General features: G+C 54.8%; 1 protein-coding gene across 1 annotated transcript in view; it reads left to right on the plus strand.

Moving 5' to 3' along the window:
- The window catches only part of ASTN1 (astrotactin 1), a 63,838-nt gene that overhangs the window by 32,730 nt on the left and 4,465 nt on the right, over positions 1–26,643 (plus strand). Inside the window, exons 7-26 of the mRNA XM_010580723.1 lie at positions 1,365–1,758; positions 2,561–2,734; positions 3,163–3,270; positions 4,376–4,525; positions 5,250–5,417; positions 5,624–5,708; positions 13,445–13,519; positions 14,003–14,140; positions 14,518–14,668; positions 15,382–15,548; positions 15,750–15,944; positions 16,257–16,384; positions 19,226–19,330; positions 19,505–19,693; positions 22,809–23,077; positions 23,330–23,463; positions 24,143–24,294; positions 24,641–24,776; positions 24,907–25,007; positions 25,634–25,817. Of these exons, the coding sequence (XP_010579025.1) occupies positions 1,365–1,758; positions 2,561–2,734; positions 3,163–3,270; positions 4,376–4,525; positions 5,250–5,417; positions 5,624–5,708; positions 13,445–13,519; positions 14,003–14,140; positions 14,518–14,668; positions 15,382–15,548; positions 15,750–15,944; positions 16,257–16,384; positions 19,226–19,330; positions 19,505–19,693; positions 22,809–23,077; positions 23,330–23,463; positions 24,143–24,294; positions 24,641–24,776; positions 24,907–25,007; positions 25,634–25,817 (3,203 nt within the window). The remainder of the gene's footprint in view (positions 1–1,364; positions 1,759–2,560; positions 2,735–3,162; positions 3,271–4,375; positions 4,526–5,249; positions 5,418–5,623; positions 5,709–13,444; positions 13,520–14,002; positions 14,141–14,517; positions 14,669–15,381; positions 15,549–15,749; positions 15,945–16,256; positions 16,385–19,225; positions 19,331–19,504; positions 19,694–22,808; positions 23,078–23,329; positions 23,464–24,142; positions 24,295–24,640; positions 24,777–24,906; positions 25,008–25,633; positions 25,818–26,643) is intronic.

Consider the following 26,643-nt stretch of genomic DNA (forward strand, 5'->3'; position numbering starts at 1 on the left):
GAGGAAAGCAAAGGAAAGCCAGGAAGGCCCCAGTATTACTCCCACCTGCTTGTCACCCCATCTGCAGGTGGACCCTTCCCCAGGGTGATGGAGAGCCATGACATGGGAGGCCATCTCCGGTGGCGATGGGGATAGCCCACACTTATTTAGGGATCAGAGCAACTCAAAGGGATTTGAATGTGATAGAGAATTGGCCCTGACTTTATCACTAAAAAACTCAGTATGAACACGGCCAGAAATTAATCCAGTGCCAGTTTTCAGCCCCAGCGAGAGATCTCCCATCCTCCTTGCTGCAGGCTCCTGGCCAGAGAGACGTCGCATGCCAGCCAGCCCCCACCCCTCTGCTAGACTGCTTGTCTCCTTAATCACTGGAGTTTCTTTGTTTTTTCTTTCCTTTTTTTTAAAGAAAGTTTGGAAAGAGGCTGTGAGGGTGCGTCGCAGCTCTGTCATCCTGGGAATGAAAGATGGTTAACCTGTAATGGCCATTAGAGCTCCTTTTCCAGCTGTCTCTCCTGCTTCTTATTCAATAATTCCCTTAATGTTTTATCCTAATGGAGCAGCTTATTACTAATATTTTATTTTATCAAGATCACCTATTGCATAGAAAAGAGGAGGGGGACCAGAGCCATGGATGGACATGGAGCTGTTAGCTTGCTCTGCATGATGATGATGATGATTAGTAGTAGTAGTATTATTAAGTAGCAGATTGGGTGTAAAGGGCCAGCTTGGGCTTTCATCTTGCTGCCTCTATCTGTGTGCAGTGACGATGTCTCTGCAGGAGGGTGACCTTGGGCAGGGTGAGGGTGGTGAGGTGGCAGGGCTGGGTGCAATTTTGGGGTCCATCTCTGTGGGGCAGGAGCTTTTTCAGTCTCTTCCCCCTTGGCGTTCCCCAAACAACGCTTCAGTCATCTGGCTGTCTCGAGCCTTGATCTCCTTTAATCCGTGCTGCAATTTCTGCAGTATACCCTGGGAAAATCTCCCAAGATTGAGAGTGACAGCCCTGAAACTGGTTGGAAATGGGTCAGAAAAAGTTGCCTGTAGGAGCGTTTGCCTGAATAAATCTGATATCTGCTTTCACAGACGTGTCGTGAGAGAGTGAAACTAAACACTCTCTGCTTTAAATGCTGCTTTTTCATGCCTCAGTGGTGACTTCAAAGCTGGTCCAGATTGAGGCAGGCTTCAACTGGGAGCGCTTGGCCAAATCTGGGCGCTCCCTGTGCCAGCACCCTTTTATTGGCATGACTGGGCTCCTCTCGCCATTGCCTTTGCTTTGGCCAGCCCGGAGCATCCTTGGGGTGTTTGCATCCCTGGGCCATGGCTGGCGCAGGTCCCTGGCTGAGCCCTGCTTGTGTTTGTGCCCCCAGGGAGGGATGATCGCCCTTCTGCTCTCCATCCTCTGCCTGGTGATGATCCTCTACACCCGCCGGCGGTGGTGCAAGCGGCGCAGAGTGCCGCAGCCCCAGAAAAGTGCCAGTGCTGAGGCAGCCAACGAGATCCACTACATCCCCTCGGTGCTGATCGGGGGCCACGGGCGGGAGAGCCTGCGCAACGCCCGTGTGCAGGGCCACAACTCCAGCGGGACGCTCAGCATCCGCGAGACCCCTATCCTGGACGGCTATGAGTATGACATCACCGACCTACGGCACCACCTCCAGCGTGAGTGCATGAACGGCGGGGAGGACTTCGCCAGCCAGGTCACCCGCACCCTGGACTCACTGCAGGGCTGCAATGAGAAGGCCAGCATGGACCTCACACCAGGTGGGGATGGGACAGGGCGGCATGGACTTAGCTGAGTCCTTTCCAACTCATCTTCTCTCTATCATTCCATACACATATTTTCCCTTGAGTATTTTCCCCGTTTCTCTGGGTTTTTGTTGTGTGTGAGATGCTGGTGGCACTCTGAAGGTGCTTCCATTGCTCAGAGACCTTGCAGCCAGTTGAGAGCAGTCCCTGCTGAGTGGGACGTGGCTGGGACAATGTGGGGTGGAGCTCTGAAGGGGAGGACTGTGATTCCCGTGCCCTGATGGAGAACCAGAATGGTGTATCCTCCAAGCTACCCCATGGTGACCCCCAAAATTCCCTTCTATATCCCAGGATTTCTGGTGTCTTCTTCAGCTGAGGTTTTTAGTATCAAAATGATACTTGCCATCAGTATGATTCAGAGTTAACACTGTCTTCTCATCACCAGCAGGGATTCTTTGAAGCTTGTAACACACTTGGTTATTGGCCATATTGCCAACTGAGGCATCCAACTGGAGCCTTCTCAACTGAGATGTGGTTTGGGAAGACCATGGTGTGGTTCCTATAGCTCTCCAGGGGTTTTCTTTACAGACCTGGGTATGCAGAAGTGCCTGAGAGGCTGAATGTTAGATCTCAGCTTTTGGCTAGCTTGGTGGAGGTGGCGGGTCCCTTCAAGCTTTGAGATGCTCATGAGGGTGCACTGGGGGCAGCTCGGCCCATTGGCCACGGCACCCTGGTCGCCTCATGCAGATGCTGGAGATGGATCCAAGGAAATCTTTTTCTCGCCTTCCTCTTTTTAAAAAATCTTTATCCCTGAAAGATTTTGCCTTCGATTCTATCTGCTCAGGCAGCGATAACGCCAAGCTGTCCCTGATGAACAAGTACAAGGACAACATCATTGCCACCAGCCCCGTGGACTCGAACCATCAGCAAGCCACGCTGCTGTCCCACACCTCCAGCAGCCAGCGCAAGCGCATCAACAACAAAGCACGAGGTAGGGGGGGTCCCGGGAGGGATGGGGTGCTCTGAGCTTCCAGCCACCCAAGCTCCAGCAACTCACCCTCGTGGAGACATAGGGCCAGCGAGAGCATGGAAAGGAGGGTTTGGGTGGAGGGAAGCAGAAAAAGGGTGTCTGCAAGGATGCAAATGATGTTGGGTTGGTTGGTTGCAAAGATGCAGAGGGTGTTTGCCACGGTAAATATTTTATGATACTGGCACAGCCTCCGGAAAAGTTGCAAGGTAATGGAAGCCGTGACAGGGGGCATGGTTGTGTGTGGCGGGAAGGGGTGTCCCTGCTGCGTCCAGCAGACGCGGCTCCTGGTCTTCAAGGCAAGGCTTGCCCTGAAAGGGTGATGTAGGACGCAGCAGCTTGGAGTAACATGGTGCCAGCCCTACCGTGACCACACTTGGTGTCTCCTGCAGCCGGCTCAGCGTTTCTCAACCCTGAGGGGGACTCGGGGACGGAAGCAGACACCGATCCCCAGCTGACCTTCTACACGGATCCCTCAAGGAGCCGGAGGCGCAGCCGAGGTGAGTGCGGGCACAGAGGTGGGCAGCAAGCTGTGGCCCCCTTGCCTTGTTTGCCATCACCTCTCTAGGTTCGGAGACTTTCCATGGGCAAAAGATGGAAACCCAAGCATGATCTGGGCTGCTATGGGCAGGTGCCGGTCCCTGCTCCCGTAGCGGGCTGCTGCTGCTCTCCAGTGGAGTTTCTCAGCAGAGAATGAAATATATTCTGATTTTTTGCTGGAGGCTTCTGCTGAGCTCTGGTGTGTATTAATGAGTAACACACTTCAAAGGCTGGCCCATGAGCTCCCGTGCTGCTTCTCAGCACAGTGCTGCTGTGGGTTTTCTCTGGCACCGTACGTGTATGAGCTGTATGTGCAGCAGGGGATGGGGACAGGCTTGGTCCCCAGGCAAGAGTCTCACCCCGCTGCCCTGCACCATCCCTCTGGGAGGTTTTCTCCTCCGGGGAGAGTTTGTGTCTGTTTTCCCTCACTGAGCCTTGTTTGCTGGACGGTGCCTTGTTTTTCTGGGAGTGGTGGGACTGGGAGCCATCTCCTTCGCCCCCAGTGCCCGTGCTGGGTGCTGAGAGGCTGGTTCAGGCTTTGTCTCTGCAGGGGATAGCTCAGCCTCCAGCCAGCTTTTTCCACTCAGCTTCTTCAGCTGAGAGATTAAAAGTCAAAGACCTGCATGCCTTTAGCAGTTAGGGCTCTCCTGTGCTTTTTCAAAGGCATCCAGGAGGCTGTTGTCATGGTAAAATTAACCTGAGAGAAGTGCTGAGAAGAAGGAAGGGGGGAAAAAAAGGATATTGCATTTCTTCTCCTCAAAATCTCTGCTCTGCTTTAAAGTCCTGCTGCTGCAAAGGTCTCAGCGTGCTGCAGTGCAGGGGTGTGGGAGAGCCCAGTCTGAGGGGGCTCAGGGAGACCCCGGCTGCAGCAGGCAGAAGGGAGTGTCCCACAGCAAAAGCTGCTTCATGCTCTTGAAAATTCAAAGCAATGCTGCTTGATTGGATTGCCACTGGATTTCCAGGGGGCCGGGCAGGGTATCTGCACCCTGAGGTCTCCTGTCAGCACCCCAAGATCTTCCTGGGTCCCCCAGGTCTCAGGTTTGACTGTGCTTTTGTGTTTTTCAGTGGGGTCCCCCCGGAGCCCTGTGAACAAGACCACACTGACCCTCATCAGCGTGACGAGCTGCATCATCAGCCTGGTGTGCTCTTCCCACATGAGCTGCCCCCTTGTTGTCAAGATCACCCTCCACGTCCCTGAGCACCTCATTGCTGATGGTGAGCACCCCACGGTCTTACCCACCCCCTCCTGCCCCATTCTGTAAGCTGTGATGGAGGGGAGGAGAGGATGATGAAGAGGACAGTTGTGGGATGGAGGGTACCAGTGCAGCACAGAGGGGATGGGCGTGGGATGGAGGGGATGGGCACAGGACAGAGGGGATGGGTGGAGGACAGAGGTGGCTGTTGTGGGATGAAGGGGATGGGTGCAGGATGGAGGGGACAGGTGTGGGATAGAGGGTACCAGTGTGGGACACAGGAGATGGGTGCAGGATGGATGGGATGGGCACAGGACCGAGGGGACCATTGTGGGACAGAGGGGACAGGCATGGGATGGAGGGGATGGGTATGGGATGGCATGGACCATCATGGGATGAAGGACATCAGTGTGGGACAGAGGGGACAGGCGTGGGACTGAGGGGATGGGTGTGGGATGGTGGCGGCTGTTGTGGGACAGAGGGGAGAGGTACAGGATGGAGGGGGCTCTCACGGGATGGAGGAGACAGGCATGGCATGGAGAGGGCCATCGTAGGGCAGAGGGGATGGGCACAGGACAGACAGATTAATTGTGAAACAGAGGGGGCTGTTGCAGAACAGAGGGCACTGTCTCAGGATGGAGGGGATGGACAGGGGATGGAGGGATCCATCACGAGATGGAGGGGACCGTCGCAGGATGCAGGGGAAAACAGTGCATTGCCACCGCTAACTCCCCTCCCGGCGGCAGGGAGCCGGTTCATCCTGCTGGAGGGGAGCCAGCTGGATGCCAGCGACTGGCTGAACCCGGCGCAGGTCGTCCTCTTCTCCCAGCAAAACTCCAGCGGGCCCTGGGCCCTGGACCTCTGCGCCCGGCGCCTCCTTGACCCCTGCGAGCACCAGTGTGACCCCGAGACTGGTAGGCGGCCAGGCAGTCGGGGTGGGTTTGGGAGCTCACCTCTGCCTGCTCAACCCGGCTTTGGTGGGAAGATGCTTTCTCGCCTTGCTCCACATGCAAGAGCAGAGCTGCTGGGTGCCTCGGTTGGCTCCAGGCTGGGTTTGGCAGGGAAGCATGTGGAAAGCCTTGTCCTTCGGTGTCCTTCATGTCCCCCCCTCTCTCCATAGGTGAGTGTCTCTGCTACGAGGGCTACATGAAGGACCCCGTGCATAAACATCTCTGCATCCGGAATGAGTGGGGAACGAACCAGGGGTGAGTGTGCCTGCAGCAGCATGCCCAGGCTTGGACTGTCCTTGCATGAGCTACTCAGCTTCAACAGCAGCGTAGCAGCACTGTGGCAAATCGTCTTACGTGAAAGAGTTAGAGGAGTCTCAGTGAATCGTAAGGTCAGCACATGGCTGGGCTCTGCAGCAGGTCTGTGGGAGGCAAGGAATTCTATTCTTTGAAGTAATCAGAGATGATGTAAAAGAGGCCATTGCTAGGTTTCAGAGTAAACACCCCCTGGAGAAGATCAAAGCTGCTCCTCTTCCCCTTGTAAGCACTCTCCTTGACATCCTGCGCTTCATGGGGCTTTCGGTTTGGGTGTACGAGGCATCAGAGGAGGGCTGAGGTCGAGCTACGGTCCTCAGTGGAGGAGGGAGGCTGTGGAATGGGTATGGGCAGGTTAGATGCTTCGATGCCATGGCCTGAGGGAACAGTGCATTTGCCATCTGCTCCACAGCTTTACACCCCTGGAAGTGCAAAGGGAAATTTTTCTGATGTTTTGGCAGCAATTTGGTGGGGGATCCCAAACATTCCCATCTCTCTCTGACCCTCAGGGGATGCTCCTTCTGGTCCTCAACACTCATGGGTCTCTGATGTGCAGATGGGAACTTCCAGGGATGGCTGGAGGTAGTGTACAGAAAGCCAAGACACCCCCAAAACCAGAGGCCCCACGTGCACCGGCACCTCCAACCCCCTTTTTCCTCCCTTCGTCTCGTTGTGCCGCTGCTGGATCGGCAGCCCCGCGCATGGCAGGACGCCTTCTCTGAAGTCATTAGTCTTCACAGCAGGAAGAGAAAATCATCAAAGGCTGGGCTTGGCGGCACCCCCGCCGTGCTGCTGCACTGGAGGATGGCAGCCATGGGGGGCTGCCCCCGCCGGCCAGCCCCCAGCTGCATCCCTTTGAACTGGGGCCTGGGGAGAGCACGGCTGCTCTGTCTCCAGCCCCCTCTGTTGTTGGTTTGGTTTTTTTTTTTTTTTCATTTTAAAAGCAATTGAGCAATTAAATCCAGTGTGGAGCACCGGCTGTGGGAGACAAGGGCGGCCGTCGTTGTGGGTGCCTTGAGCCAGGCTGGGGACAGGGTGATGCTCATGAGACAGTTGACCCCGTGCTGGGGATGTGCTGAATGGTGTGGTCAGAGTCCCCACACCACTGCGAGGTACCACAGGGAAAATACAGGCAGAAATACAGCTCCCTGCCCTGTTTGTCCCCAGGGGACAAGTGTCTGACAGGGATGTCCCCAGCTCCTCTGTGCCCATCTAATAAGAGGCACTGAGCAATGGGGACTCGGGCGTGGGAGGGGGTATTTCCCCTGCGGGGGACTTCCCTGTTTGGGGATGTGTTGAGTATCTCATAGTGGGTTGGAAAGAGCCCATGGCCACCCATGACCGCACATGGCTTTGGTGCCAGCCTGTGCCTCCATCAGAGCTACCAGCAGTGTGCTGGAGCCACCACCTTGCAAAAAGCAAGAAGGCAAATGACTTTGTCCATTGAGGCGGATAGTAGAAATGAATAAGCACAGGTGCAGAAGCATTTGCTGCCTTCCCCTCTGCTTTTCCTTTGCTCCTGGGCATGGAACTGCAGCATCACACTTTTCCTCCCATGCACATTGCTTTTCTCTAGCTTCTTCCTGATCTAGCTGCTCCATTGTCTAAATCAAAAGTGGAGAAGAAGTTGCTTTCAGGTGAATTGGGAAAAAATATAGGTGGTAACAAACAGGAGAGAAGACAAGGGCAGGAAGGAAAAATCCATTCCTGCAGCCCTCTGCACCTGTTCGCAGTTCCGGACCCAGGTTTAGTCTCAGCAATGCCAACCTGACAGGTACTCTGAACCCACTCCATTCCTCCAGGGGATTTGGGGCAGCTTTTCAGACCCAGCTCCATCCTGATGCCCCCATGGGAGCCTTCTCCATGCTCATGCTCGAACCTCTGCTTTTCCTCCTGCAATAGTGTTCATACCTGACCAGGATACATGTTGTCTCGGGTCTTTTCTTATATACCAAAGTTGGCTATGACAAATTATACGCAGCATTTCCAACATACTTTTCTGTTTGGGGCAGAGAAACCTAGCAGATCTCTTTTTCCCCAAGGTGCAACACAGTCCTAGACCATGGTGGGGCCGTCAAAGTCCTGCCCTTCTCTGGGCTCTCAAGAAGGCTCCAATGCTGCAGTGTCAGGACTTTTTCAGCACCACCCTTTGAGACCTCCTCTCTCAAGCTGTTTGAAACCAGGGTCGTTTTGTGTTTCTTCCTTGAACTTGTCAGATTTTTGTTTCAGAAAATGGTAGCAGCTGAAATAATTTACAGGGGCTCTTGAAAGCACGTCCACGCTAAGCATCGTAATGCCAAGGCCAGCTTGATGTTCAGTGAGGATTCTTCTGCTCTGCGATCTGTTTCTGATGTCCAGGTGCTGCTTGGTGCAGCTCTGCCTGCAAGGGCTTGTGATGGTGGAGGTGTCTTCTACCTGTCCAAGGTGTCCCTTGTGAACCCTTGGCCTCCACAAGGTCATGTCTGTGATGAACTCTCTTTGTTCCAGCGGAACCATCTTGTCAGAGCCCATTTAACTGAATAACTTGTAATTTTAACGTGGTATTTATGCTTTTTGGGGTGGTGGTTGAGCTGCCGGGCCATGCTGTCTTTTGTTGCGCTCATCAGCTTGCTCCCAGCCCTAGCCTAACAAGGTTGCCCGCAGGCTCACCTGAAAGAGATGTCTGCAAATCCTCTACTCTCTCCCTGCATCCCAAGGCGAGATCAACTGTGCCTGAATTGTTTCTGACCATTGTTTGTCTAATATCCTCCTAACCCCTCCAATATTGGAGCGATGTGCTGCAGCCATAGGTAGTGGAAGCCAGGCGGCGAGTCAGTCCCCGGAGAAGCCACATTGGCTCTTAGCAAAGGGGAGGTCAGCAAAGCAGGACCTGGGGGCTCTGCCAAATCCCTTGGTGTGCTTGGGAGCAATGTGGTCTGGCTATGACCTCTTTTGTTTTCCTAGGGTGGTGTTTTTATCTGAAAACTCACTTCAACCCGTTGGTTTAGATAGGTTTGCTATTGGTTTGGTTTTATTTACAGTGATTATGGGTTCACTCAGTGTCTGTTCACTCAGCAGCGTCTAATTTTGCTCATGAAGGCGAGCTCATCTTTGAACTTTATCGGTGATGGCAGCAAGGCTTTGTGTATTGTGTGTATTTTGGGTACCACGCCGAGATCCATGCCTCTGCGGTACATCTTTTACCCAATGCATCCGGTCCCTAAATCTTCATCAGTTTTTCAAAAAATAAGATCTTTTTGATCATGGGTGGCAGATACATTTGATCAGCTGCTTTTTTTGCGCTGCTCTTCAGCTGTTTTACACAAATCTGTCTGGTGCTGTTTGTGTGTTCACAGTCTGCCTTCCTACTTTGATATGCATTGTTAATTAGCTGCTTTTCGGCTCTTACTCTAACGTTTCCTTGGCAGGATGCAGTTTCCAACAATCCAACCAACACTGCCTTGTCTTTGCTCATCAAACCAAATTCCTGCAGTTAGTTCGTGGTATAACTCGACCAAAAGTCAAACCAGCTCATTCTGCCTTTAGTTAATAAACTGTTACCTGCCCGCATTTGTACTTCTTCATCTCAGCCCTTAGATCCATCATGCAATGGCCCGTGGCTTTCCTATCCCATCCCCATGTACTCTTCTTGCCTGGGTCCGCTTTTCAGACACCCTGATGAGATTTAAGAGAGTCTGCATTTAAGGGGTCTTTAACAACATGCCCTTTCAACTTGTAATGGGCTTCGCCCTGGCACGGGAAGGTTTTAAGCCAGTTTAAGGCAATTTGGTGAACGTGTCTGACTGGGTGCTCTCACCCTCTTCTAGCAGTTGGCAAGCAGGGGCCACCCCAGCCCCTGTCCTATGCAGGGCAAGTTACCCCCTTTCTCTACCCCACAGCTTTGCAGCCGTTTCTTCCAACACAGCACCTGAATTAGTGCAACAGCCCGTGCCCTGCTCACCCGCCTCCCCTCCCCGTGGTGCCTCTTCTCTTCTGCATGCAGTTATGCCCCTCCCTGGCCATGTACCTGCTCCTCCTGTCCCATCCCCACACACAATCCACTCCCAACCCCACAGAGGAGCTGGGGACACGCTGAAGTGACAGGGACAGCACATTTCTTGCTTAAAGTCTTTTTTTTTCTCTTTTTTTCCCACCCCCTTTTTCTATCTTTTTTTCCCCCTCTGCCTTTCTCCATCCCCTGCTGTGTGCCTCAGCTTTGCAGGCTTGAAGGACGGCCAGATAAAAAGCTTCTCTTTCTTTCAGATCCTTTCACCAAACCACCCATCCGCCTCCTCCTCCCGCCCCATTCTCCTTGCAGATTTACGGGCAGCCCAGGGAGAAAGTGCTGGCATTAGCATTTTTAATAAAGAGCTCCTTGGAAGGGATGGCAGGGGGTGGGGAGGTGGGAACAGGAGAGGCATCAGCAGCTGAAGCCCGAGCAAAGCCGTTGCAAAGCAAAGCAAAGTCGGGGAGGAGCCGGGATGGGCATTGCCGGCAGGAGAAGTTGGCAGCTCGGTGCTCGTGTCATGTCTGCTCTCTGCTCGCCCCCCATCAAGGTGGTGTTGGGTCTTCTTGGGTCCCCACTTTGGTCATCGTGGGGAGTGGGTCCTGGGGCTGCAGGAGGTGTGCAGGTGCTGCAGGGATGCTTCTGGGCCATTCAGCCTGAGCTTGAACTCCCGAACCGCCACTGAAGGGATGCGGTGAGTGCCTTCATCCGTGCCGCTCGCTCCCAGCACGCACGTGGAGCTGGTGCTTTGATGCCATGAGGGGTCTGGCATGGCCGCCCTCATGCTGCTCACTGGGTGGAAACCCCCAGGAGCACAGGGGGTCGGGGAACCAGACGTGAAGTCACCTATTTCAGTGTGTAACAGCTGACCACCTTCTCCTCCGGTGGCATTTCAGCCACGCTCACATGTAGTGACTTCTCAGTGCCTTCTGCAAAGACCCATTCCTGCAGGCCCCCCGACTTCCCTGCCAGCTCCCCTCAACCCAGCTGCTCCAAGTTAGCTCATCGCAGTCACATCCTGCAGGGACCGGGCTTTGATTCCTCATCCCACCCATCTTGTCTAGAAGAGCTTTGCGGGGAGCGAGGACCAACAGGAGCATGGTTCTCGGTGCTGGAAGTTAGTCTGGCCTCGTCCTCTTGGGGCGGTGTGGCTGGGGTGCTGTTGAAGTGGGTCAGAGCATCACCAGCAGCACCAGGTTCGGAGGACTTAGCAAGTGTTTTGGGAGCTTCCACTCAAGCCCAGATCTGGAGCAAGGCATAGCTGATGGTCCAGCTGGAAAAAGCAAAGAGGCCTGAAGATCATCCTGGGGATGCACTGGCAGCACTTTGGCTGTGGGAACTTGCTGACTGAGTGTGGGGAGTTTGCTGGTTCTCAGCTGCCCTGGTGATCCCCCGTTTTGTTGTTTCAGATGCCTACCTGAGTGCCAAGGCTTGCAGGGAGCTGAGAGCTGTCATTTCTGGCCCATTTAATCCAACCTGATCAGGCACAGAGCTGCTTCTTGTCAGTCCTGCTTTCCTTTGTGAGCTCTGAAGACCTCTGAAGAGCAACAAAAATACCTGCCAAGAGCAACAAAAACCAGAGCAGCGAGGTGCCTCCAGTGATCACAGAAAGCGGGGAGGGAGACAGCCACATGGGTACACACTTGCGTGCACGGGAGAGGAAGGAGGGGTGAAACAGCAGCAGAGGCACGGGGGCAAAAGGCAGCGATGGAGGAGGTGAGGTGTGCCTGGGGGAGGAGATCTCACCCCATCCTCTGCAGCAGAAGGCAAAAGTCAGCAAGGATGTGTGGGTGGAAATGTTGGCGCTGAGCTCCTGGAGAGCTTCCTTGGAGATGAGGATGGATAAATACCTATTGTTGAGCTGAAGGTCTTGTATGGAGACCATCTCAGGGCTTACCTGCAGAAGGTACCATGTCCACAGACTCAGTGGTGCCTGGCAGCATTGGTTGTCCTCTGCCACGTAAGCACATAGCTAAAGGCTGAGCATTCCTTTTAATGGTCCTTTTTTTGACCCCAAGTAGAGGCAAAGTGGGGTAGGCTGGGGAGTTGCCACACGGTCCCTCCCTGGAGCTTGGAAACCTTTCCCCTGGCTCAAAGCCATCATCACATGAATTTTAGCCACAGTTGGAAATTACACCCTGGGTGGACGCAACATGGCCTGGGCACTGATTTCCATCTCCTGGGCAGATCCAAGCCCACCGGCTGCATGTCCTGGATGTGTTGGCATCCATGGGCTGCCAGATGCGCCATCTGGCCAAGGTCCGGCAGCCACCATGCCTCCGCAGCGCCTGCCCTGGCGCTGAGCTACGCTGCAAGCCAAGAGCAGCTCTTCATAACTGCTTTTCCACCCGAGTCGATGGGGAACAATACCTTGTCTCTGCTTTTGTTCCCTGCCCGGTGCACTCCTGAAAAGCAAGAATAAAACCCATCTGCGGGAGTGTTGGAAGGCAGAGGCGCGAAGCATTCAAGTCATTGGCGAGACGCAAGGAGCACATCGCTTTCCGGCCGAAGCTGACCTCATTCAGGGCAATCCGATCTGCAGGCTGAATGTAATCCCCCACTCCCAGCTGACTGGACGGGAAAATGGCATTGTATCCCAGCGAGGAAATGAGACAGCATGCTGTAATCCTGCAATCAGGATTTTTTTTATTTTTTTTTTTTTGTCCTTGCTGAAATAACTTCAGATTAGAAATTAAAGTGCTTGTGCAGGAGAGATGTAATTGCCTCTGGAGAAAATCCCTGGGCTTGTTGGCAGCACCTGATACTCTCACCCTGAATTTTAACAGTAGTGATGCGATGGGATGGAAAATCTCTTTCTCGCCCCAGCTCTGAGCTCTTGCAAAGGGGATTTGGAGATTTAGGGTTTGGGAGCGGGGTTCGTGTTGCCTGATTCAAAGCCCACTGTGGTCAGGTCTCTATGGCTCCCCTTGCTCTGCCTTGTTAGCCTTGCTCTGCAAGTGATGCTCTGCCAGGAGGGCTGTGTTGCTGGGGATGCATGCTGCAAGGTGTGGTGGCCGCGGGTGTCCCACCGAAGGGCACTGGCCACCGAATCATGGTTGCACATCACCCTGTGCTATGTAGGGCAGCAGGGATGGAGATGGTGGGGCCATCAGCTCTTCAGCCTCCTGCTTGACTCCAAGCTTTCAGCTTGTCTTCCAGACCCCTTTGCAAAGTCCCACAGGGGCTGTGGCTTCCTCAGCTCCCCTCCTGAAACAGTGAGACCCAAGGGGAATAAGGCAGGTGGTGAACCTGTGACCCCCGACCTGATGTGCTCCCTTGCAAAAGCCTTGCAGAGAGAGGGTTCAGCTGCCTTTTGGTTTTCTTTTTGCAATTTGATGGCTGTGACGCAAATCCCTAAAACGGGAGCAGGGTGGGCAGTACCCGAGCATGCAAATGCATGAGGCTCATGGATGCAGGGGGGACTGGAGTGCACTGTACTCCAAAATAAAGGATGCAATATACCACTGACCCATTGGCAGGTTGGGGCTGGGGTGAGGATGTGATGTCGTAGGAACCCCAAAATCAAGATCTTGGATGTGGGGCTATTTTATCACCTTGTCCTGTCTTGGTTTGAAGCGTCTCATCCCAGGACCCCTCTGCACGTGAGCCGGTGGCCGAGCAGGGGAAGTGTTTTGGGCTGTGAGTGACAGCAGGAGCATGATGCCAGTGTGATGCTCCTGGGTTTCTCTTCTAGACCTTGGCCATACACCATCTTCCAGCGTGGCTTTGACTTGGTGCTGGGCGAGCAGCCGTCCGACAAGATTTTTCGGTAAGCGGTAAAGGCAACCTGGTCAGCACATTTTGGGGCTCAAAAATATCACTCAGGGCATATGGGCAGGCTGTTACACCAGCTGGCAGGGCTGAGCACGGCTGCCCTGTGCCACCTCCTGGGGACATGTGAGCATGGCTGGAAAGGTCCTACTACAGCTGCCATGTGGGATGCTGGATGCCCAGTGGCCAGTTCCTCCTCTCCATTTGTGATGAGAGAGAGGTTTAGGCTCTGGGGTTTCTACTGAAAAGGGAAATGCCTGCCTTTTTTTTTTTTTTTCTAATTACCTAAATTACATGTGCTTTTGGGGGGTCATTGGGGTGCATTTGGAGGAGCCACCCCACTTTACCCTACTCATCTGCCTTTGCTCGGGTTGACATCCCTGCAGGGCAGGGGGATGTTCAAGGGCTTGGGTTTGGGTAGAGGTAGCCCTCCAGGCTCAGTGTTTTGCTCCATGCCGGCCTTTGCTGCTCTCCCTGGCAGGTTCACCTACACCCTGGGGGAAGGCATGTGGCTGCCGCTGAGCAAGAGCTTCGTTATCCCACCAGCTGAGCTGGCCATCAACCCCTCAGCCAAGTGCAAGACCGACATGACGGTGATGGAAGATGCAGTGGAGGTCAGGTAGGTGCGATGGTGGGGTGAGGGCATTTAGGAGGCGTTTCAGCAAATAAACTGGTGATGCGTCCCTGGAGCGAGAAGACCAACCCAAAGCACATGGGGGTTGATGTGAGCTGGGACCCTCACCCCGCATTTTGCAGGTAGAGATTAGTACGTCCATTAACCTGCCCTCTTTAGTGACAGCAAAGCTGAGCCTTCAGAGGTAGCTGTCATCATCTCAGTAGCTCCTGCATGCCCTAAAAGCTTGGTTGCTGTTCAGCTCACTGTCAGCCCCAGGGAAACCTGAGCTCCGGAAAAACCCACACAGTAGCCGTGGTTGCGCGTGCATTCACAATGTCTCATTGGAGCAGCGAAACACTTTCTCCTCCTCCTCCTCGCAGGGAAGAGCTGATGACCTCCTCCTCCTTCGACAGCCTGGAGGTCCTCCTTGACTCCTTTGGCCCCGTCCGTGACTGCTCCCGAGACAACGGGGGCTGCAGCAAGAACTTCCGCTGCATCTCGGACCGCAAGCTGGACTCGACGGGCTGTGTGGTGCGTGGCCCCCCGGGACCTGCAAATCTCCTTTGGTGTGAGCAAGGAGGCGGAGGGCGGAGGGGGAAGGGCCGCACTCTTCCTCCCTTCCCATCACCTCGGGATGGATATTTTGGGGTTGGTTTTGCAGCGGGAAGAGATGGTTTTGGGCTGGCACCCCCTCCGTCCCTGCCCTTGCTGCACGCACACATGAGGGAGTGAGAGCCCATCTGCTTGCTGCCTCTCTGGGAGATCCCACATCACTCATTTGTGTCCCCTGTCACTGCTGCAGCTGCTTTGCTGTGCAGGGGAAGCGTGTGCCCTGAAATGGAAGGGTTGGTGGGGTTGGGGTGTCCTGCTGTGATGCCACCCGAGCTAGATATCGGGGTGAGGAGGCTGTGAGCGTGCGGCAGCCGGTGGGTTTGGAAAGGGCAGCGCTGCTTTGGCAGTCACCGGAGCTGGGTGCCAGTGAGCGGGGTTGATGCCAGCACATTACCTTTGTGGAGGGTGGCTTGGGGGGCTCCCACTCCAGAGGCTGCGCTCCCCAGGGGCAGAGGAGGCAGGAGGAATATCTGCAGCTGTGGGTGGTGTTGCCGCTGTCTCTCCTGCAGCCCCCGATCATCACTCAAGCTGCAATTTCCAATGGAGAGCAGCGCCAGAGCCCTCCCCTCCATCTCACCCCCGGGGCCAGATTTCTTCCCTGGGGACTTCACCTCTCGCTTCCCCCCCACCAGTGCCCGACAGGACTGAGCCCCATGAAAGATGGCACAGGCTGCTACGACCGTCACGTTGGTGTGGACTGCTCAGATGGCTTCAATGGAGGCTGTGAGCAACTGTGTCTGCAGCAGATGGTCCCCCTGCCTGAAGAGCCCCTGTTCTACAACATCCTTATGTTCTGCGGGTGAGTGCTTCATCACTGCCCTGGCCACGGGGACAGCCCCAAGGTGCTGCTGTATCTTGCTGCTGCTACCCTGACCTCATAGGGTTGGGTGGCTTGGGAAGGTCTCCTCTATTCCTGGTGTCCCTGCTGGGGTGGCCTGGTGGCCCCAGTCTCCACCGGTGGGGGCTGCAGCTGATGGTGGACCCTGGGCTGGTTTCTTAGGTGCATCGAGGACTACAAGCTGGGCACAGACGGACGGTCGTGCCAGCTCATCTCGGAGTCATGCCCTGAGGCGGGGGACTGTGGTGAGCCCCGTGAGCTGCCCATGAACCAGACGCTCTTCGGGGAGATCTTCTATGGCTACAACAACCACTCCAAGGAGGTGGCTGCGGGGCAGGTGCTCAAAGGGACATTCAGGTGAGTTGGGGATGTGGTGAGGTGATCCCAGCAGGGTCTGACCTTGCTGTCCTTTCCAAGAAGGTCTTGGGCTGGACCTTAGCGGACTGCCTGGTCCATCCATGTCTGGCCAAGCTTCGCAGGAGATGGAGGGGCTGGTGGGGAGGGCACATCTGAAGCTTTCCACTGAGAGTAGACATCTTCGTAACCCATGGCCAAAGGAAAGGCTTGGTGCTGGGTGGCTTTTTGGGATGGGTCAGCAGCTGGTGGGGATGATCCCAGGCAGTTTGCTTGTGTTCCAGCCCTGCCCTCCTCTCTGCAATTAAATTCCAGGCAGAACAACTTTGCCCGCGGCCTGGAGCAGCAGCTGCCAGATGGGCTGGTGGTGGCCACAGTGCCCCTGGAGAACCAGTGCCAAGAGGAGCTCTCCGACCCCATGCCAGACCCCGAGTTCCTCACTGGTGAGTGAGTCTAGCTGGACCCATGCCTTTCCCAACGGGGCAGCTGCCGGCATGCCCAGCTTTGGCACCTATCCCTCCCAGGGGTTATATCTACTGAGGGGTATGTCTCGTCTGGCTTTAGCATCCTGTCCTCACCTGCAGCAGCAGCAGCGGTAAGAGAAAGGCATTAAACCTGAAGGAGAGGGAGAGCCTGTAAATTAATTGTGTGGCATAAAAACTCAAGTGACCATTGGATATTTGGGATATTTACAAAAAGGATATTTTTTTTTATTCAAGGCAAAAAAGGTTTGCAAACATCTTTAATTTGATTTCCAAATCAAACCCTTTGTGGGTGTGTCCTGGTTTCAGCTGGGATAGAGTTAATTGTCTTCCTAGTAGCTGGTACAGTGCTATGTTTTGAGTTCAGTATGCGAAGAATGTTGATAACACTGATGGTTTCAGTTGTTGCTCAGTAGTGTTTAGTCTAAAGTCAAGAATTTTTCAGCTTCTCATGCCCAGCTGGAGGGGCACAAGAAGTTGGCACAGGACAGAGCCAGGGCAGATGACCCAAACTGGCCAACGGTGTATTCCATACCATGGGACGTCCCATCTAGTTTAGGAACTGGGAAGTGAGGGCGGGGAATCGCCGCTGGGGGACTGGCTGGGTGTCGGTCGGTGGGTGGTGAGCAATTGCACTGCACATCATTTGTACCTTCCAACCCTTTTATTATTACAGTTGTCATTTTATTAGTGTTATCATTATCATTATTAGTTTCTTCTTTTCTGTTCTATTAAACCGTTCTTATCTCAACCCACGAGTTTTACTTCTTTTCCCCAATTTTCTCCCCCATCCCACTGGGCGGGGGGGAGTGAGTGAGCGGCTGCGTGGTGCTTAGTTGCTGGCTGGGGGTAAACCACGACAGGGCGTAACGAAACATTCAAAACCTGCCACGCCAAACCAAAATGTTTCGGTTTGTCCTGCCGGGGCATCATGGCCCATGAGTGATAGGGTTATCATGGATTCCTAGAAAACCTTCAAGGATTTACCTTTCTTCCACCAAAATAGCCTTTGTTTCCTAGGTGCTTATTGCTTTTGGCTGAAATGGCCGAGGACACCGGGCAGCTACTAAATGAGGGATGTAGATAGTAAGGTGTTTTGAAAGGTGTCTGCAGGGTGGTCTCATACAGGACCTTGTGCATTCACCCCATTTGGCAGAGCTCCCAGAAGGGTTTTAAGGACCACCTGTGTACTGCACCCAGGGTCCGATGGGTGCTGGTTGCCCCAATGGGGTGCTTGGCAATGTAGGTGTGTGTGCAGGCAGATGCAGGCAGGGAGGAGGGTGCTGGCAGGTCCCAGCAGGGCTGAACTCCCCTTGGGGACCCCCCTCAGCGGGTCACCCATGGGGATGCTCAGCCCTGCCCGGAGGTGCTGTAGGACACTTGCCTCCCAATGAGGCTCTGCTGTCCTCCCCGCTGCATTGATGTGGTTACACAGATGTAATGAAGATGGTGCTGCCATGGCCTCAGCATCATGGCGGGCTTGGTGGGGCTGGGACTCTGCTGACAGTCATGCCAAGGAGGCAGAAGCCAGTAAATTGTCCTATTCATTTCCCACTGCTTGCTGGCTCTTTGTGGCTGATTAAGGCCAAAAAAAAAAAAAAAAAAGGAAAAGAAGTAAAATTTTCTCTGCTTGTCAGTAAGCAGATCTGTATATTGCTGTGAATACACGAGAGGCAGAGCTGCTGTGTAAGGAAGGGTTGTTTTAGCATAAACACTTTGCAGTGAAGACCAAGGCTTTGAAGCTGTTGGTAGCAGCCAGCACCAAAGGGAGAGGCACTGGAAGGCAAAGGATCTTACCCTCCATATCCTCCGCCTTCGTTTCTAGTTATGGAGGGGGGAATGCCCATTGTTATCCTCCTGAACTCCTGCTGTGTGGCTGTTTAGCAGCAGAGTCTGCCGCTTTGCTGCTGAGTGAGGTGTGCCGTGTTGGCTGTATGGCAGCGGACCCGCAAGGGAGGAGGTGGCCGTGTGCCGGCATCCTGCTGTGGCACACCGAGGGATGCTCCGGTCACCAAAATCAGAGCCATGAGCACCCTTTAGTTGCCTTTCTGGGGCTTTGTCCAAGGTTTGGTGGCATCTCTGTCCCTCTGCTCATGGAAGCTGAGCTGCTATGCGCCTTGGCTTGTGCCTTGGGCAGGATGAAGTAGCCACCCAGCCCTGGTGTCCATGAATTTCTGGCTCCCATAACACACAGTTAAATGGCTGAAGAATGGCATGTCTTTGCCTGGAGAAGGAGAAACCCCAGGTCCTGCTCAGCCCCAGCATTGCCATAATGTCCCACACTGACAGGCATGCCATTTCCCCCATACACCTGTGTCCTGCTTGGCTTGGTCCCAGTTGAAGGGGACCCAGGGCCTCTTGGTTGGCTGCAGTTGGGCACATGTGGCGTGACGGTGACCGTTCCCAGGCCTGCAAACAGCTCATTAAAAAGCGCAACTCTCATTAGTGAAATAATTAGCACACCTGGGCATGTCTTGGGAGCGGGTGCCAGGAAGGAAGCAGGAGGGGATGCAGGAGGAGGCTCGTTATCTTCCAACGCAGAGTCCCGGACGGCAGGATGAAACGAGCCCACGTGTTTTCCTTCAAAGCCATGATTTTAATTGCTGGGGAGCAGCTGACCCTCAGCTCTGAATGCCTCGCCGCCTTCCTGGGGGGATGTGGTGTGTGCACAGTCTTTTCCCCTGGCTTCTTCCCACCCCACTGGCTGCATTGCCCCGGCCACGGCATGAGGGGCTGCATCCATTCCCATGGGGAGACATCCCTGGGCAGTGGCACTAAGCCCCTGTGTCCTTTCTCTGGCAGGGATGGTGAACTTCAGTGAGGTGTCCGGGTACCCCCTCTTGCAGCACTGGAAGGTGCAGTCTGTCATGTACCACGTCCGGCTCAACCAGCTGACCATCTCCCAATGTAAGCATGCAGGGCCGGGGGAAAGAAGGGAAAAAGGGGTGGTGAGAGGACACACAGCTTTCTTCTGACAAGTGATGGGCTCAGAGGTTGGTTGCCCATCACAAGTGTGTAAGGAGGTAGCAAGGGCTTGGGATCCTCTTGGTATATGAGCATCTCCTCCCATCTCCTCCCCAGCCTTCAGCAATGCACTCCACTCTCTGGATGGGGCCACCTCCCGTGGAGATTTCGTGGCGCTGCTGGACCAGTTTGGCAACCACTACATCCAGGAGGCAGTGTATGGTTTCGAGGAGTCCTGCTCCATCTGGTATCCCAACAGGCAGGTCCAGCGGCAGCTCTGGCTGGAGTATGAGGACATCAGCAAAGGTAGGAGCCCCTCTTGTCCCCAGGAAGGGTCCCCACAGCCACCCCATGGGAGTGGGAACCTGGGTTTGCTTTCAGCATAGCAGGGGAAGTGCCAAGCCTGCAGCAGGGCTGCATCCCATCTCATCCTTTTATTTGCACATTGCTCTTGTACCCTTTGAAGCCGGCCGAAGGACTCCCGTGGACTGCAGCAGGCGTTAGTCCAGGCCAGAAAGGAAGATAAATACCCACATCCCCAGGGAGATGAAAGACGAACGTACTAATCCCACCAAGCCGTCCTGCCTGATTCTGGACTTAACTGTTATTTGTCTTTAATCCTGTTCCTTCCTTCCTTTTGTCTCCGCCATATCTGCTGTCTTCCACTTGCATCCTGCGGCCAGACTTTTCTCCCTCTAGTGTGTTTTCTTCTCCTGGGCTGTCAGTGCTGTGCTTTTAATGTCTGGAAAACAGTCATGAACTGAGATGTGAGGTTTGCCATGGTGCAGCAGGCATCTGGCACTGCTGCATCCCCTCTGGTGCCCTCACTGCAGCAAGGTGTGACAGATCCCCGGTGGAAGGGGTTTTGCAGGCTGGCGATGGCTGGTTTGGATGCGAGTTTTCCAAGAGCAGAGGCAGCCTAATGGCTGCCTGCTGCCAGCTGTCACCAGGACCACAGCATCTCTTGTGCTGGCCTTTGCAAAGCTGCCTGCAGGCATTTTGCTGCCTGTGCTGGGGACGTTGGCTTGTACCACCCAGCCTTGGGCAGCAAGCAAGAGCCAGCTCCCAAACCTGGACATGGAGGATGCTGAGCAGAGCTGCTACTTTTTAGGTGACCTTGGTCTGCTGTCCCCCACCCAGAAGCTCCTGGGTGCAGGCAGCGTGAGCTTGGAGCTCGCAGGCACCCTGACCGCCGCACTGTTTCCAGCATGAAGCTTCATAATTCTCAGTATTGGCACCATGCTACGGTGCTGCTCTTGCTGTGCCCTGGCCGCGAAGACATTTGTTTTCTCTCCAGGGCTCTTGTGTGGGAAAGGCTTCTTTCTGAGCCTGAGTCTGGATCCTGCGGGCTCAGACCTCCTGGAGCCTGGACTTCTTCCCAAGCCCACCTGCGAGAGTACAGACCCATTGCTGTTTTGCTGTGGGCTGTCTCCAGATGTAGCATCTTTTGATTGCAAGTACTTTTTTTTCTCCTGCAATTTCCTCCTCTTTGATTTTCCTGCTTGGAGGCTTTTCAGGTCTGGCAGTCTCTTTCCACCCACAATATCACATTTCGGTTTCGCTCTGGCACCTGCCACTTTCCCTCCTTTGCTTTTTGTTTGCAAACGTCAGGAGCTGGATATTGATTGAGAAATTGCAAGAGACAAATCATTCCCTGGCTCCTCTGCTTTCCCTTGGCGCCTGCTAAGCTGCAATTCACAGCCAGCCCAAAGCGATCCATTTCCAGCTTGCTGGGGGAGCGGAGCAATGCTCTTGTACCGTGGGTTTTGTTTAACAGCCTTGTTTTCTTTGCAGGAGTCTTGAGGGTAGGCTAGCGCTGGCCCATTTCTCAGCAAACCCTTGCAATAGGAAGATCTTCCTACTGAGCCATGGACGTGCTCTCCGGCGGCTCCCCGCAGCAGCCAGCCCATACCAAGCCACCGCCGGCAACGTTCCGAGCCTGCCCCAGGGGCAGGGCTTTGCCTGGGCATCCTTCGGCTTCCTTTGACCCCAAGGACCATCATCAGTGGTCCCTCTGGGCCCCTCTTTCTTCAGTGTAGAGCCAGGGATATCCTTTGGCAGGGATTTTGGGTGAAAATCACCGTTCCCCTGCATGGCAAGGCTCGTGGTGGCAGGGTGATGCTAGCCAGAGCACAGCAGTGATGGGCAGATCCTACCTTCTTGATTTCCGTGCCAGGACTTTTCCCCTTGTGTCAAAATATTTCCTGCTATGGGAGTGCTGGAGAAAAGCCCACCAAATGCAGGGTCTGGCTCACTGCCCCATGCAGCGGTGACATGGTGGCACCCAGCGTCAGGCACCTTTGTGCGGAGCTGGGAAAAGTGTAGACTGTGGTGATGCTTTCCTGCTGCAGATCTTTTTTCCGAGCCTGTTGGGTTGCAGGGTGGCCTGAGGGTTGGTAGGGTAAGACCTGCAGATATTCCCCCGTGTGCACAGGGCAGAGGGTAAATGAGCCTTCAGTCTTGTCACAGTCTGGCTGGGGGTCTGCAGTCCCAACAAATGTATCTGCCTCCATCTCACCATTTTCTTTTGCTTTGTGATGGTGCTTTGCAAGCTAAGCCATTAGGGAGAGACCCTATTTCCTTGCCTGGCTGTAACTTTGTCCACCTCCATCACGCCCCATGACAGTGCGAAGAGACAGCAGTTACCAGGCTTGAGCCAGCTCCTGAAAGGGAACTGCTCCTCATCTCCCTTTTCCTGCACGGGGACTGAGTTGAGGAGGTGTGGAGGGGCTGGAGAGGAGCTTGGTGGCTTTGTAGCCATCTCGGGAGCTTTCTGGGCATTGTGAGGCACTGACAAGTCTTCCCTGCTCATTCTGAGCTCTTCAGTGTTCAAGGCTGCAGACCCTGGGGGGGGGCACCGAGTCAGCATTGTTGCTGTGCACCCTGGTCTGACACTCATGGTCTCTGGTTTCCAACGTGTCTGTCACATCAGCTTTGATCAGGGTCATTGGGAACCGAAGGAGTTGAGCAAAGAAATGAGCTGTTGGACCAGGAGGGCTTTTGCAGCAGAGAGTTTGGCTGGGGGCTTTGGCAAGGCATCAGTGTGCGGTGAAGGTGCCCAGGCAGATCCTTCATGCATCTCCAGCCACATGAAGAAGGCTCCCTCTCGTGGGGACACGCTGCAAGGGTGGTCTGTCCCAGTGCCAAGCAAAGGGCTGGGGCTGGGGCAACTGAGGCATGGGGAGACAAAAGGACCTGCCATGGTAGAGACCAGGGTGGGCTTTTCAGTCCTGATTCCTCTTCTGAAGACCAGGGAACGTTTCATCCCTACAGAGCAAACAGGGAGCCCTTAAGGATACAGGGGGGGTCTCTGGGTGGCACTGCCTCTCTCCTGGGTGGCAGGCAGGGCTCTAGCCCCCTCACATCCCCTTATTGATGGCTTGGAGCCGACCCTGGTGCCCCTCTTTTCCTCCTTACCCAGGCAACTCCCCCTCAGATGAGTCGGAGGAGCGTGAGAGGGACCCCAAGGTGCTCACCTTCCCCGAGTACATCGCCAGCCTCTCCGAGTCAGGCACCAAGCGCATGGCAGCCGGTGTGCGGATGGAGTGCCAGAGCCGCGGGCGCTGCCCCTCCTCCTGCCCGCTCTGCCACGTCGCCTCCAGTCCCGATGTGCCAGCTGAGCCCATCCTGCTGGAGGTCACCAAAGCGGCCCCCATCTACGAGCTGGTCACCAACAACCAGACCCAGCGGGTGAGGACCCACTGGCTGGGGGTGTTGGGGTGGGCATGGGAGGTGGCAGGACAGCAGCAGGGTGGTCTTTGCAGGCAGCTTGTACTGGTAGCATCATGTCAAGCTGTGGCAGCCCTTGCCCGTTGGCCAGCCCTGCTCTCCAGGGTGGACGGACTGTACTGAACCAACTGGGGGATGGATGAGCACTGACTCAAGTGGTGACAGGATGGGAGCTCACCTGCCTGATGCTCACCCCCTTCTCCTCTCTCCCAGCTCTTGCAGGAGGCCACCATGAGCTCGCTGTGGTGCTCGGGCAGCGGGGATGTCATTGAGGACTGGTGCCGCTGTGACTCGAGTGCCTTCGGGGCTGATGGGCTGCCCACCTGCGCGCCTCTCCCTCACCCCATGTAGGTCTCCACGCGTGCCCAGCCTGGTCTCTTGGTGTGATGGGTCTGGGAGGAGGCGGCAATGACCGATGGTGTGGTGGCAGGAGGTGGTTGGGCTGGGGTGGCTTTATGGGACAGGTTTGCAAGTGGATGGGGGATCTGGAAATCGGGCAGAGGATGCAGAGATGCAGTGTCTTTTCTAAATTCAGCTGAGGACTGGGGAGCTGTTTTTTGATCCATCCTGGTAGAGAAACCCCAGGGAAGGAGCCCTTCGGACCAGCCCAGAGCCAAGAGGGGTAGGAGAGGGGGAGTCAATTCTCTCCTGAGGTTGCTCTCCCATGGGTTAAATGCTTTGAAGCCCTTTTGCTGTAAGAGAGTAATGCAAAAAGAGTCCCTACATACTACATTACAGAAACCAACTCATTTCTGGTGCAAGGCTGTGGTCTGCACAGCAGTGAGTGGTACTAGCAAACACACTCATGCTGCCTTTTGCACCACCCATGGGGACTGGCTGGAGAGGTTGTCCTCAGCATCTCTCCCATACTGTGTGCCTCAGCCTGGTGGTTTTGCTGCCTTTTTATGGCACAGAGGAGCAGCAAGGTGGTGATAGACGTGGGTGAGGGCGAACATGGGTGGGTGGTGGGGACAGCCAGCAGACTTTGCCCTCCCAAGATGCTGACCAGCCAGCATTGCCCTCCAGCCTGCGGCTCTCCACTGTTCACGAGCCAAGCAGCACACTGGTGGTGCTGGAGTGGGGGCACTCGGAGCCCCCCATCGGGGTGCAGATCGTTGACTACCTCCTCCGTCAAGAGAAAGTCACCGACAGAATGGACCACTCCAAGGTGGAGACAGGTGAGTGGGCACTCCACTGCTTCTCCCTGGGGAGGGTGGAATGGAGATGTTGGAGGAGAGCCTCTGTCTCTCTCTTTGCAAGGGGATGCTGCAACATATCCAGTAACCTGTGGAAGAGAAAGCAGCTCCTCTCCTGCCCACCATGCTGCAGAAGTGGCAGCTCCGCACCGCGGTGGTGAGCCTTGCTGGAAAAGCAATGGGTCCATCTCTGCACCAACCTCATGCATGAGCCTTGGTCCCCCTTGGCACCAGGCAGCATGGTAGCGGGCACAGACCTCAGGGGCTTTCCACAACCCCGGGGACACCTATGTCATCACCCGTGGTGCGTCCACCCCTCTCTCCCTAGAGACGGTGCTGAGCTTCGTGGACGACATCATCTCTGGCGCCAAGTCACCCTGCGCCATGCCGGCCCAAGTGCCTGACAGGCTCTCCTCCACCATCTCCCTCATCGTTCGCTGCCTGGAGCCTGACACCACCTACATGTGAGTTGCCTCCCCCGTACTGTGCCCGTGGCAGCGCTGCCACCCTGATTGTGGTGCTCCTGCTTGATGCTGCCTGTGTTTGCATGATGCCTTGGGAGTCCAGAGCTTCACCTTTTTGCTTCTCGGCCAGGTTCACGCTCTGGGGAGTTGATAACACAGGAAGACGCTCCAGGTCCAGTGACGTGACGGTCAAGACCCCCTGCCCTGTGGTAGACGATGTGAAAGCTCAAGGTGAGATGGAGGGAGGGGAGCTGCTGGACTGTGATGCTTGGAACGAGCAACAGGGAGTTCCCCCTTCCAGCATGTCCCCACACACATCTTGTGTCCTGGCTGTAACATCTCCTTCACCCATGGCGGCCCAGGTGCTGCCACATGGTGTTGAGAGTTGGTGTGGAGAGCAGCAGGAGACACATATCCTCTCCACAAACAAACACAGAGGCACTCTGTGCTGGTGGAGGTGTGGGAGGATGGGTGGAGGGGCAGGCATTCAGGACATAGCGAAATAGCCAAGAAGACCTGCCTGTCCTGCCCAGAAAGCAACTGTTAGTGTAGGCGGTGGCTGTGCTCAAGAAACCCCAGTTGTGTGCCTTCTCATAAATAAATGGTATTTCACTAACAGTACCTGATGACACCACCCGTTTCTTCTCCTAATCAGAACAAACTATGGGAACCTAACCTGAACTGAGTCCGGGGAATGCTATCTATTCTGTTGCTCCTCCATTGGGATCTAGTCTTGATATGACTCAGGGGACAAATCTTGGCTCTCGTCTTGGTTTCCATAGAGCTGAGCTGTAGCCTGGTGGGCTTTGTTCATGCCTTTCCTTGCATCCTACTGAATACTGCATCCTTCTGCCCAGAAATAGCAGACAAGATCTACAACCTCTTCAACGGCTACACCAGCGGCAAGGAGCAGCAAACAGCCTACAACACTCTGCTGGACCTGGGTTCCCCCAGCCTGCACCGAGTCCTTTACCACTACAACCAGCACTATGAGAGCTTTGGGGAGTTCACCTGGCGCTGTGAAGATGAGCTGGGGCCCAGGTAGGCTCGGGAGCTGGGTTGGCTAGGCAGGCAGGCCTCTCCACCAACAAGCTTATCCCTTGTAGATGTTGGTCACCAGGAAGGTGACTCTCTGGCAAATCTCATGAATTTGATGATAGAGGTTAGAGTCTCGCAGTGGGATTCCTGTTTTGCTGGATGCTGTGCATATATGTTTGGGGTCCAGCCATCTCCCTTGAAGGACCACAAACATAGGACAAGGTGGAAGGCAGTAGACCACTGTCAACCCATCATCCTTCTCCATCCCACCAGCCCTGTACTGCCTCTGGAGTTTTGCCTAGTCCATTCATGCTATGCAGGGTGGGAAGGGGATGGGATTCTCTTTTTCCCTCAGTAGCTGCTGCCACAGACAAAAAGGCAGAGGGTCTTGGAAAAAATAATACACCTTTGAGGAATGGAGGTTGTTGCGGGTGAGGAGGGGAGAAAGTGTGGTCAGAGCATGTTGCTAGAGAAGGGCCCCGGGCATTGATGTAGGGAAGAAGGTGCAAGGACGTGGTTGTACCTTCAAGCCTGCTGGAGAAGGTGACAGAGGAGAGCTTGGTTGTGGAAGCTGCTGGATGAAGTGCGTGCAAACACATACACATGTGCTGGGCCATGCCAAGGTCAGACTTGGCTTTCCTCCTTTTCCTGGGCTTTGACTTGAGTTGAATGCATCTCTGTGTGTTGAAGTCACTGCCACTTGTGGTCCAAAGCAGGCAGTGGATTGATCTTGGGTCTGAATTGCACGTTCCCTCCCTTTTGATCCATGCCTGGGGTCGTGTGGTCGTCCCTGGATCTCAGGGACATGAGTGTTTTTGGTGCCCAGGCA

The sequence above is a fragment of the Haliaeetus leucocephalus genome, unplaced genomic scaffold (genome assembly GCF_000737465.1).
Source record: "Haliaeetus leucocephalus isolate CR32 unplaced genomic scaffold, Haliaeetus_leucocephalus-4.0 Scaffold730, whole genome shotgun sequence".
NCBI lineage: Eukaryota > Metazoa > Chordata > Aves > Accipitriformes > Accipitridae > Haliaeetus > Haliaeetus leucocephalus.